At 42.6% G+C, this 13,269-nt stretch overlaps 1 protein-coding gene across 2 annotated transcripts; it reads right to left on the bottom strand.

Moving 5' to 3' along the window:
* Positions 1-1,809: 1,809 nt before the first annotated feature.
* SPRYD7 (SPRY domain containing 7) lies at positions 1,810-13,037 on the bottom strand. Of its 2 annotated transcripts, XM_050902636.1 has the most exons (5): positions 12,932-13,037; positions 11,442-11,558; positions 7,623-7,789; positions 5,861-5,963; positions 1,810-3,031 (listed from the first exon to the last, which is right to left on the bottom strand). In XM_050902636.1, exons 1-5 carry the CDS (start codon positions 13,035-13,037, stop codon positions 2,934-2,936), a joined length of 591 nt encoding a protein of 196 aa, XP_050758593.1. In that variant the 3' UTR covers positions 1,810-2,933. The 2 variants fall into 2 exon arrangements, with proteins under 2 accessions (XP_050758593.1, XP_050758601.1); XM_050902644.1 differs by lacking the exon at positions 11,442-11,558.
* Positions 13,038-13,269: the final 232 nt, after the last annotated feature.

The following is a 13,269-nucleotide window of genomic DNA, read 5'->3' as shown; positions in this document are numbered from 1 at the left end:
TAGTATAGCAACATCATCTCAAGGAAGAATCACAGAATGGTTGAGGTTGGAAGGGACCTCCGAAGGTCATCTGGTCCAACCGCCCACCTCAAGCAGGGCCACCTACAGCCAGTTGCCCAGGACCATGTCCAGATAGCTTTTGAATATCTCCAAGGATGGATGGAGACTCCACAACCAGCCTGGCCAAGCTGTGCCAGTGCTCAGTCACCCTCACAGTAAAAAGTGTTTCCTGACGTTCAGAGGGAACCTCCTGTGTTTCAGTTTGTGCCCATTGCCTCTGGTCCTGATGCTGGGCACCACTGAAAAGAGCCTGGCTCTGTATTCTTTTCACCCTCCCTTCAGGTATCTATATTGTATTGGGTTTGCATGGCAAGGTTTTGGTAGCAGGGGGGCTACAGGGGTGGCTTCTGTGAGAAACTGCTAGAAGCTTCCCCTATGTCCGATAGAGCCAATGCCAGCCAGCTCCAAGACGGACCCGCCGCTGGGCAAGGCCATCAGTGACACTGGTAGCACCTCTGGGATAACATATTTAAGAAGGGGGGAAAAAAACTGCTGAGCAACTGCAGCCGGAGAGAGGAGTGAGCATATGTGAGAGGAACAACTCTGCAGACACCAAGGTCAGTGAAGAAGGAGGGGGAGGAGGTGCTCCAGGCACCGGAGCAGAGATTCCCCTGCAGCCCGTGGTGAAGACCATGGTGAGGCAGGCTGTCCCCCTGCAGCCCATGGAGGTTAACGGTGGAGCAGATATCCACCTGCAGCCCATGGAGGACCCCACACCAGAGCAGGTGGATGCCCGAAGGACGCTGTGACCCTGTGGGAAGTCTGCACTGGAGCAGGCTCCTGGCAGGACCTGTGGACGGAGAGAGGAGCCCACGCTGAAGCAGGTTTGCTGGCAGGGCTTGTGACCCTGTGGGGGACCCACGCTGGAGCAGTCTGTTCCTGAAGGACTGCACCCCATGGATGGGACCCATGCTGGACCAGTTCGTGAAGAACTGTAGTCAATGGGAAGGACTTATGCTGGAGAAGTTCATGGAGGACTGTCTCCTGTGGGAGGGACCCCACGCTGGAGCAGGGGAAGAGTGTGAGGAGTCCTCCCCCTGAGGAGAAAGGAGTGGCAGAGACAATGTGTGACAAACTGACTGCAACCCCCATTCCCCATCCCCCTGTGCTGCTCGGCAGAAGGAGGTAGAGAAAATTGGGAGTGAAGTTAAGCCCAGGAAGAAGGGAGGGGTGAGGGGAAGGAGTTTTTAAGATTTGGTTTTATTTCTCATTATCCTACTCTGATTTGATTTGCAATAAATTAAACTAATTTCCCCAAGTCGAGTCTGTTTTGCCCGTGATGGTAATTGCTGAGTGAGCTCCCTGTCCTTATCTCGACCCATGAGCCTTTCGTTATATTTTCTCTCCCCTGTCCAGTTGAGGAGGTGAGTGATAGAGCAGCTTTGGTGGGCACCTGGCATCCAGCCAGGGTCAACCCACCACAGAAGCCTCTGCCCTAGCAGGGACAGCTGCTCCCACATCTACTGGGGAAACTGCTTGAAACATCTACTGGGGAAACTGACACGAAACGTATGAATGTTTTGTTTAACTTAGATTAGGGATCTGACCACAGCAAAGCAGAGCAGATTTCAAGGGGAGACGATAAAACTGCACTCTCATCTCCCGAGCTTTATACCATAATGCTGACAAGGGCATCATTCCTTTCAGGTTGAAAAGTTCTACCCAACACTGTCATGTGATAGCAAGGCTAAAAGGAAGGAAAACATGGGGCACTCCAAATGAAAAGACAGATGCAGAAAATCGTAAGGTGAAAGGCTTTGAGAAAGCTGTTTATATTTGAAAATTTCAGAATCAGATAATTTCTAAAAATATTTAAATAAAATCATTCATTTATGCAAATGTGTTAACCCAGGAAGAGCCAAAACCAAAAAACAAACATCCAGTATGAAGATCATCTTTACAATAAAAATTCTTCTAGGAAGTATATTAAATATGACAAGAGGGGAAAAAAGCATCTCACAATTTATATTCAAGGGCATCACATTTTAGAACAATGTCTTAGCCATTAATCATTTATAAATGATTCACAAAGAAATTAAATACGCTATTCCATAAAAGAATAATCTAGTTTACAGTTTAGATGTAAGGCTTCACCATAACATCTCATACCCTTCACCTGGCTCCTTGCATACCCAAGTTGAGGGATCTGTACTTACTCTCCTACCAGAGTAACTCAGCATGGTGGTCCTCAGAAACACAGGTAGTGTTCAGGTTTACTTTTTAAGGTTCAACATAAAAGTATTACTAGAAAGTGTCCTATTATTTGTCACAATAAAAGCAAATGAAAATCTAGGAGAAATAGATAAGTTATACTTGCCGGTCTAAGATTGAGGGAATGGATTAAATTACACCTTGCAAAAAAAAGTATCTAGCTGCTAGTTATGTCATCGTATTAGTCACAGTGCACAACTGGGACACCGCAACCCCAAATCACAGACTAGAAACACAGTGCTTCCTTTAAACAAAGTACATAACTTCTGTGTGAAAGAAGTTGGGAAAAAAATAATGAGAACTATCCATCTCCATAGCTATCATATGCATAAGAACTATTTGCTTTACAGAGTTCCAGTTTATTCAAAATACTGAATGTAATACTGATGACAATAATATCCCTTAGTCTCCTTATGCATTAAGTACAAATCAGAGAAAGACCCTGCCCCAAAACACTCATTTTCAACGACAAAACATTGCCAGAAATCTCGTATTTGCAACACAGTTACCTGGCATTGCAGTTAACATATTAATTCTGCAGACAACGGTCACAAGTACTTACTAAAAATACAGATATGTTTCCTAAAAGTAAAGTGAAGCTTTATTTAAGATGACAAAGCTTTTTTAACAGTGCAGGGTGCAAATTTTCGGTATGAAGACATTCAGAAGATTTGCTGCTCAAAGAGGATCTTTTCAAACCCTGGTGGAGGTGTATGATAAAATTCACTGAACTGACAATCCAGAATGGCACTGTCATCAACTGCAGAAGAGAACCAAACGGAAGGAATTAGAGAAGGAATACTTACAGTTTGATCCTCTATTACACCATTTTACTAGATTATATACTGTGCTCAAACCATGAAGAATATTCTCCAATGCATCCACTACATATATACAAAACAATTAAAAGAAATCTCTTCAACAAATTTGCTAAAGCCCTACACACATACCCAAGGAGAGCAAATCATCTCTCTTTTCTGCTGTTTACTTTAGTCAGTAATGATCCTTGGTGAAGTCAATGAGAATGCTACCTCTGATTTCACTGGGAGTGTTAGCAGGGCTTCAGGCAATTCCCTCCAAATTTTCTACTCTACTTCTCCAGAAATCTACAGATTAAGGACACTACCACATACATATTGCAGGGCTGTCACTTCCTCAGCTGCGTATTTTTCTGTCCACTTCCTAATTCTGCTGGAGTGTCAGCTGTCTGCAATGATTTTTCTGGAGGTTTACAAGGTTTCAGATGTCTGCAATGGTTGGTGTCAGACCATCTGTTTTAGCATGTGATCCAAAGAGTGTTTCTTTGACTGCTTCTTTAAGTTGGAAGTTAATGGTTTATTACAATACCTCTCCCAGTTTTGGACCCCCTGCATAATCTGAGACACAAGTATTACTACCTTCAATGTAGAATATAAAAAAGAAACTGCTGAGGATTTTCAGAGCAAAGCTTTCATGTATTGCATTAGCAAACAAAACCCAACCAGTCAGAAAAGCAAGATCTCTTTCAAAGACAACTTCTTCCAAGACAAACCCGGTACGCTAACAACATCAGATCAAACCAGAAAAGCTTCATCTCCATATTTTGGTTTGGAATTTAGATATCTCACAGCCAAGGTAGGAATTTTTCCCTCCTAGGCTCAGTTAAAACTCTTGTAAGTATATTTGTACAGTTCTGTAGTACTTATGCAGTGTTTGCATCTCACTTCCGCAAAAGTGCCTGAGGTACAGCTACTGTAGGGAACAACCTTTAAGTCCATTTTTCTGTTTTACATTCTCAAGCCTGACACCGTGTTTGCCTGCTCTATCGTATTTCCTTTACAGAGGTATCTATAGTTCTAGTCTGAATTATGGATAGGGTAAACGCTTAAGAAACTCTTATCTATGGTCAAATCTCTTCACGTGACTAGAAGAAGTTCACATTAAATTAAGGACATTTATAGTTAAATTTTATACCAAGTAAGTACCACACAAAAGCAATCTGCAGGCTTCAATTGTTATAGCTATATGTAAGAGACATGATAATTACGATGAAATTATGCCCACTTGTGGAAGATGATAATAAGAGCCTGGCAATAAAAGGTCACTGCATTCCCCAGGCACGGAACTTCTTTAGTCAGAGAAAAAGATGATTTACAGTAGGGTAACATGCCACCAAATGTTTTCTGAAAGCAACCTGCATTCTTCGTGCTATGTAATACCATTTCCAAAATATAGGGAAGATGCAACAATCAGTTATCACACAGCAACTCCTTTCCCGCTGCTCATGAAGCTTTTCGCACGAGGAGATCCCGCAGCGCTGCAGGGCAGCTACTGTCTGCCACAGCATTTTAGCAGCGCCATCACGTGGCTTAAGGACACATCACAAAATGACCGTATAAAACAATTTCCACGCTAACAGCTTGGAAAGATAGAATTTGTCAGCCACATTTATAGACTTCAAAGGCTCTACAACACATCTAGAGTATTTTCTTCCTGTTCATAAGATTCAGTATTACAAATGTATCAAGATACAAATGGGAACATGCCAACAGTTCATTAGGAACCAACCATGAAATGAAAAAACTATCCACGTCACATAGCTAATGGTACCTCAGGAGTAAAATGATTTTGGAAGAGGCTACTACTTAGATGAAACTCACACAGGAATAAAGATAAACTGGAGATGGCTGTAGGTGTAACAGGGAATCCAATGAGCAGTTATCATTTGCTGTAAGGTACAAGCCAACCCAGAGTGTAGCGTTGATTATGCACTGAACTAGGGGAAGTGCTGCCTTTCAGATGAGATGTTAAACAGAATTCTGACTACTTGGGAACTACAAAACCACCGCCAAGTTCCGGAAGAATAAATTGTTAACACATGTCTTGGCCAAATCCCAGCTTCCATAATTCATAAATTCTTTCTTAAACTGCCTATGCAGGGACTAATTGGATATGGTATTTGTTTCTTGTTCAAAACTGCTCTGTTGCATTGATGGTTGCTGGCAAAACAGCCACCACAATTCGCTCACCGATTGTTGGATTTCAAAACTGGGCATCAATTTGGTAGAGCAGCAAAGAGCTGTACCACTATACAGCAAGCGGCTGTACTAGGACTACATTAAAGTTATTACTTCCATAAGAAAATACAAACAGCAATTCAGTATCTATTCATATTTAACACTGAATGCATTTATGAAGTATGTGAAATTAATAGGCATAAATACCACACTTCAGAGATAAATCAGATTAGCCCACAAGTCTACATTAGTTTGAATTTGTTGTTTTTCTTTTTTTCATCTGCTTCACACTTTTTTACCTGGCAATTTTTAGACTGAGTGCAGTAACTCCCCAGCTTGTTGGATGTGGACACTGTAAGTAGTCAGTAAGCGGTGCTTTTTTCCCTAGCTATTAAGCAGCATTAAAAATGACGTGAAAATATACTTTTGTATTTTCCTAAGTTTGTATTTTCATGCAATTTATTGTTGTAGTTGCCAAAAATAAATGATTGATGTGTGTTCCATTTAAGTGAGAAGAATACATAGCTCACAAGACGAACTTGGTACAAAAATATAGTCCATACTGTGAAACAGTTTGAAAATCTCTGACTTACCATAGACCACTGGATAGACAGTCCCTCGGATTCCTGAAGCTGGACAATGCATGTTCTTCCCATTTAAATATACATTTAATTCTACATGGTCATATGTAATGCCCTACAAAGTACAGAAAATTAACAAAAAAGCAAAAACAAGTTTATACACATAAAATTGCTCCTTAATTTAGCTTTCTTAGCCACAGGCAAATTTTAACACCATTATGCAAACCACAGCATCCTAGAAAACCTCACTTGAAATATTCCTGCAAAGGACTAGAAGTTAATAAATGACCGGTAACATTTGTATTTTCAAATACTCAGGATTCCTTAACGCTTATTCAATTTGGATGCAGCACAGTACTGCACACCGCATCTTACTAAGTTTACAAAACTAATTTCCAAACTATTCTTCACCATGTTAAAGAAACACAAAAATTTCAATTATTTTGAACATTAAGCGGTTTGCAGTCTTCTTGTTTATATCTCCTCATGGAAATAACTTTAATAAATAGTGATGCTGTGAATTGAGTTTATCTGTCCATACTTCCATATGGAAATCTGTCTCAGCTCATTTACTCTGCCAGCAGCAACAGACCATGGTTTCATACACAACACTATAAATACGCTGACCACAGAGCAGAAAGCAAACGCTAACAAGGTAATAAATTACTTATTTGTTAGCTAAATGATTTTTCTCACTGTTTTGGTATAGTTGAGTGTGACAATTTGTGTTGTCATTCGGTACTTCAGAAATCTATTTTCATGACAGAACAAAATAAATTGAAATTTATGAAAACTGTGGAGTTAGCAGTAACACATCAGCTACTTTTTTGTGATTAGTTGAAGCTGTTCAGACTACATAGGTTGACCAAACCCTGAAACAGTCTGCAACCCTCCAAAAAAAAACTTCAGAAGGGCATTAGAAGAATAACATAGTATCTGAGGGTAAAGGACGGAGGCGTCAACCTTAGCTGTTTGGGGCTTCTAAAGATGAAATTTCTAACCATTGCTATATAGAGCCAAGGTTACCCAGCAAGAAAAAGTAGTGGTGATAAATGGTCTACATTTCATTGCATTGCTCCCATGTGTTTTAGGAAAATAAATAACAGGACATTGAGAAAATGACAGCAATAAAACACAACCCTTTGAACAAAGTCACTTAAAGATGTTTTGAGAAACCTGGAATAGTAAGGTACAAAAAAATGTTAAGATTCTCCATTTGCTCTCATTCTTAATCATTTTCCCAGTGAGCATTACCCTCTCCCCACTTAATATCTCTCCTTCCCTACAAAAGTTTGGCTAAAAATACAATTAATTTATCACCCAGGAGCTATCTCTGCCTAGCTCTGTCCTTCTAATCATTAACCAGTTAGCTACGGGATCTTGAGTTCAGGTGGGCATGGTGCATAGCTATGTAATGCATTCCAGCTCATTATTTGCTCAGGAAGGTCCCATCTCAAACAGTGTGGGATCCTTGTGATGGGAGTTATCCATCAGGCAGATGCTGCAACCAGACTGCAACAGAGCATTAGAGGCTATTTTTCAAACACTGGTAAAGTCTGTCCCTCATTCAGAAACATATCAATGCTGAGAATGAAGTCCACTGATATCCAGGCTGCTGATCTGTTCAAACACAACAGGAGTTTGTATCAGCACTTTCCAAACTGGGAGATGCAAGCCGAACAATTTGACCGAAACAGTCAGTCTGACCACAGAGCTGTAAATAAAGAGGAATCTGGGAACAACTGGGGAAGTAAAGAAGCCTTAAGAAACTCACCACCACATCGCCCTCCTGAGGAAGGCTGTTTGCTGGTAGTCTGTTTTTCTCCTCATTATTATAGTAGAGAGCTCCATCATTTCTCATCACCAGGCTATGGACATCTCGACCAAGTGGAATTTGATTCAAGTTTGCTTTCTGGGTTGCAACTCCAATACCCCAAATCCCTAAAATGTGACATTAACATGGTAAGGAAAAAAAAACATTATTTTTAAGACTATCTGACTGAAGCAGGACAGCATAAAGAATGTGTTTTTAACTAGTGCCATGGCGGTACTACCCGTAAATATCTCTTGGAAATACCAGGACTATCATGGGTTAGCCCTGGTAGGCAGCTAAGCACCACCCAAGCCACTCACTCACTTCCCCCACAGGCCCCAGTGGGACAGAGGAAGAAGAAAGGAAGAGTAAAACCAAGAAAACTTGCGGGTAATGATAAAAATTGTTTAATAAGCAAAGGAGAAGTGGAAGAAAGAAAGAAAACAAAACAAAGTGATGCAATGGCAATCACTCACCACCTCCCATGGGTAGACCGATGCCCAGCCAATTCCTAAGCAAAAGATGGTTAACCTCCCTAAATCCCCTCCTCTCCCTTTTGTTGCTGAGCACGACATTATGTGGCATGGAATATCTCTTTGGTTAGTTCGGGTCATCTGCCTGGTTGTGTCCCCTCCCAACCTCTTGCTCATCCCCATTCTTATTCACTGGAGTGGCACAGTGAGAAACAGAGAAGGCCTTGATGCTGTGCAAACACTGCTCAGCAATAGCTAAAACACTAGTGTGTTACCAGCATTGTTTTGGTCACTGTCATGGTTTAAGCCCAGCCAGCAACTAAGCACCACGCAGCCACTCACCCCTCCCCTGCTCCCAGTGGGATGGGGAGGAGGATCGGGAGGAAAAAAGTAAAACTCATGGGTTGAGATAAGAACAGTTTAATAACTAAAGTAAAATAAAATATAATATTAACAATAATAACAATAAAAATATTATAATAGTAATGAAAAGGAATATAACAAGAAAAGAAAGAGAGAAATAAACCCCAAGAAAAGACAAGTGATGCACAATGCAATGGCTCACCACCCACTGACCGATGCCAGAGCAGCGATCCGCCCCCCCTGGCCAACTGCCCCCTGTTTATATACTGGGCATGACGTTCCATGGTATGGAATATCCCTTTTGGTAATTTGGGTCAGCTGCCCCGGCTATGCTCCCTCCCAGCTTCTTGTGCACCTGCTTGCTGGCAGAGCATGGGAAACTGAAAAATCCTTTACTTAGGATAAACACTACTTAGCAACAGCTAAAACATCAGCGTGTTATCAACATTATTCTCACACTAAATCCAAAACACAGCACTGTACCAGCTACTAAGAAGAAAATTAACTCTATCCTAGCCAAAACCAGGACAGCCACAAATCTAAAACACAGCACCATAGGAGCTGCTATGAAGAAAATTAACTCCATCCCAGCCAGACCCAGTACAAGCAGTCACAAGAAACTAAAGATAAACAGCATCTATCCTGAAAAAGAAGGATCCAGAGCATTGTAACCACTTAGCTTAACTTTTATTCCCAGAAAAATATTGAAAACAAACTCTGAGACTGTAGGAGGATGTACAAAATAAATCCAACTAGCATGGATTTGTGAACACCACCATTTCCTTTTTCAGCTGGTTAGACTAGTCTTAGGGAAAAAGAAGAAATTGTAAATATGACAGATCTTGATTTGGTAATGTTTTTGAAACTCATATAACATTGAAATAGTCAAATTAGGAAAACATGGTCTAGACAGTTACAGCAATATGAATCCACAACTGGTTAGAAAACTGTATTCCAGGACTACTCATCAGTAGCACCCTGTCAAATCAAAAAAGATGACTCAAGTGGGGTTTGAGGTTTTGCATTGAGTGCACAAGGTCAGATACTGTTCCATATTCACATCAATGACTTGGATAACGTGACAATGTGCTTATTAAATGTGCTGCCAATACCAACCTGACAGAAGTGCAAGCTCTTCAGAGGCCCCTCAAGTTTTAAATGATCCTGACAAATTGGTTAAGAGATCTGAAATAAGCAAAATGCATTTGCTTTTTCTGAATTACAAAGAACAGCAGATAAGTAGGAATAGTAAGTGGCACAAATACAATAGTGGCTTGGCAACCAGTTCATAGAATATAATTTGGGAGTTATCACAGACCACATACTGAGCGTGAGTCTGTGCCCTACGGCTGTGAAAAACTTCTGGATGTATGGCATGTATAAAGCAGACACACTGCATGTACAGCAGATGAAGGACGTCTACTGCTGCTGCAGCTGGAGCAGAGCATCCATTTTAAGCGTCATACCTCAAGACAAATTAGGTCAATTAGAGATATTCTAGAGGAAACAACAAAATCAATCAAAAGTGTAAAAACATCATCTATAAGGAGACAATGAAAAACAAACCAACCTGGGACCGTTTAATCTACAGAAGACTAAAATGAGGCAAAAATATAAGAAAATTAGCTTCAAAAGACAAAATTGCAGAACAATTTATTCTAATACTTACACGCCCAGAATGAAAAGGACAAGAGTGTGAACAAGATTCAGATTAGACTTCAGAAAACTTTCCGATAGTCAGGGTGACCCCACAGATGACCCCTAACGTTGCACAGGGACACTTCCAGGAATCGAAGTTTGAAGTTAAGTGATCTATAATTCTCCTGCCTTGGGGCACAGGAATAGACGAGACACGGCTCATAGGGACCAGGAGAGTTTATTGCCTGTGTTTCTCAAGTATAAGAACATGGATGCTGTATCTGTGTGAATAATGACCATATATGAAACAGCTGCAGCGGATTCTTCCCCCAACAGAAAGGATACTAAAATTGCCGAGTTAAGACTGATCTGGTGTTTACATGTAGTTTAAAACTAAACAACTGGTTTGACTGCAAGGTGTTTTGGACAGATTTGTGTTCACGCTGCCTGCACTCCAATCCAATTGAATGCAAACAACTCTTACTCAAAAAGCGCCGGGTTCAAGCTCCAGCTGGTATCGTAAGGCCTGTCTCTGGACTAACACTTCACTTCTTCCTCCCTCCCCCTGTACACTTAGGAAAGAACAGCTTCATTTTCACAGTGTCTGTTGTTTTTAAAAATACAGGCTGATTTTTAATGTTATAACACAGGCAAGCCTGGAGCGCACTCTGTACTAGTGAAGCTGACCATACTAGTAAAAGTATAACGCTTCCAAATTTCATTCACTTTCAGCGGCCTTGCATTAGATCTGTGCAAAACAAATAAAGAAACAGGGTGCTGAAAGGATCCTCTTGATAAGGCAGTGTCAGAATAAGTGCTGCACATTTGATTTGAAGAGCAAAGTATAGCACAAGGAGTGTTACCCTTGCTTGGGCAAACACAGTGCACGTTAAAAGCAAATGAAGGTACACAGATAGCTACAAATATTGCTGGATAAACTGCACTAGTTAAAAAAAAAACAACTTCATAGCTACAGTGTTTTATGCGGTCACAAGCATTTATTTACCAAAAAACATTTCTAAAATATGCTAACTGAAAAACATGCATATAACAGCATACAAAACAATATGGTGTTTTAGTATTTGCACTCCTTTAGTAATGAACTTACCATTCTTTTAAATATTTCAGAACCACAATTAAAAAAAAAAATTTCCTTTACACAATGACAACTTATAAAACTTTCCAATGTTCACAAGTTCAAGGACGCAATTAGAAAGATGCATGTGCTCAGTATTTGAGATATGACCACCAGCAGGCAATCTGACATACCTTCCAAGTTTAAAGTTGTACATTTTTGCTGACTAACCTGTGGACTGGATTTTAAACTCAAAATAGCTCTTGTTCTGATGCAAAGGTGCATTGGCTAAGCAGCCTCCTGTGCCACATATTCTTCTGCCATTTTTAACAATAACGACATCTGTTCCTGCAAGAAGAAAAAAACCCGCAAAACTTCAAAACATTTTTAGAAGTCTGGAAGCAGCCCTTAAAAGCCCTAAACATTGAGAAAAGTTTTTCTTCTTTCTGCCCCAAGTAAGACCTTCATTAGTCTGTGAGAATTATGATGATGGGCCACGCTTTGAAGTAAGCAAAGGAAGGCTGTTTACAGGCTAGTTCATCTTTCAACTAGGGTTTATTTATTTAAAATCTATACACTGCTCCAATTTCACCTACTGGGTTTTATGGCACCATGCTGATTACAACCTTTGCTCAGCCACATCAGAAGCATAACTTACAATTTAGTCAGAAAGGGTTCACTGTGAGACCAAAGCCCTCTACCCTGTCCCTATATACTGTAGAAAAAAATTCTGCAAAGAGAAGGAAAGGCATGTTGGGTAGAAATGTTTGATGGAATTACAAGGTGTTTAATTATTCTCTGAAAAAATCCTTTTATTAGAAACATGCCTGCCAATACAGAGAGAAAAAATCCTCTGCTAAGTTTTCCTTCTCCAGTGGAAGACTTAATCTTTAGGCGTTATTGTCACGGTCAAGAACATGGGAGACAGTCAAGGTCCACTGATACAACGGAACAAAAACAGGCTAATAATTGCGCTTGAGCACTGGACCCTGGATTGGCCACACTGCTTTTCTCCTAGCTCTTTCACCGGCTCTGCTGCAGCTGACCCAGATCACTTCTCAACAAAGCCTGGGCATGGTTTTGTGGATAGCTCATCCTAAGGATGATGCTTAAAGAGCGGTATGGACAAGACTCCGTATGGCTTAGCTCCTTCTGCGTCTTCATTGCCGTAACTCTCCCCCTCTGCTCTGAACCACCATCCTTTGCCTAACTTGACCAAGACCTTCAGCCCCCGTCAGGCAGCCTTCCCCCCTCAGACATCCCCTCTGAGACTGAGCCACACCCCCACATACTCATTCTGCTGATGAGCTTCAACTGAATTTAAACCAAAGTGAGCTTTTTTTTCTTCCTGAAAGCTGCCAAATCCTTCTAAAGAAGTAGCCAAAAAGCGACCTTCCCAGCGCGCTTCCCTGACAGGAGAGAGGATAAACTTTAAGGGCAGCCGCGCATTCCCCCTCGGGCCGGTACGGTTACACCGTATTAGAACAACCCGACACCCCCGCCAGCTCCGCGTTCAAGCTTCCCGCCGACAGCGTCCCGGGGACACGCAGCCCCGGCCACCCGCCCCGCCTCCCAGGTTTACCCCCTGCCGCGCCCCGGCGGCCGGGCCTGCGGCCTCTCCACCGGGGAGGCGTCCGCCCGCCGCCCCCCGGCCCCGGCGCCGGCCCGTCACAGGCGGCTCGCGGCGGGGGAGAGGGGAGGCCCGGGCCCGTCCCGCTTACCCATGCGCTGCGTGTCGAGATGCACCGCCGGCATCTCCTTCAGCGGGATGTGGCCGGCGCCGCCATCCCTGCACCAGGAGAAGCAGCAGAACACGGAGGCGGCCATGACTGGCCGGACCCCGCCGCGCCGCGCAGACGCAACAGCGGCCAGCGGGGCGGGCAGGCGGGCGCAACGCCCCCTGGCGGGCGGGAGGTGGCGCCGCGCGGCGGAGCGGGCGGGTGTCCCTTCCCCGCTGCCCGCCCCGGCCCCGCCCCGCCGCGACATGGCGGGAGGCGGCGGGACATGGCGGGCGCCGTTCAGCCCGGGGGTGTCGTGAAATCGAGTACGGTTTAAAAAA

This window comes from Gymnogyps californianus, chromosome 1, assembly GCF_018139145.2.
Source record: "Gymnogyps californianus isolate 813 chromosome 1, ASM1813914v2, whole genome shotgun sequence".
In the NCBI taxonomy this organism is placed as follows: domain Eukaryota; kingdom Metazoa; phylum Chordata; class Aves; order Accipitriformes; family Cathartidae; genus Gymnogyps; species Gymnogyps californianus.
Note: the sequence above shows the minus strand (reverse complement) of the source record. Positions and strands in the feature narration are given on the sequence as shown.

Bases quoted from the DNA above. Each gene is read 5' to 3' on its own strand.
- SPRYD7 (XM_050902636.1), bottom strand. From the start codon at position 13,037: ATGGCCGCCTCCGTGTTCTGCTGCTTCTCCTGGTGCAGGGATGGCGGC. The intron at 7,790-11,441 runs GTTAGTCAGCAA...GTCACATTTTAG, and splicing joins GTTTAAAATCCAGTCCACAG to GGATTTGGGGTATTGGAGTT. The intron at 5,964-7,622 runs GTGAGTTTCTTA...TGTACTTTGTAG, and splicing joins CTCAGGAGGGCGATGTGGTG to GGCATTACATATGACCATGT.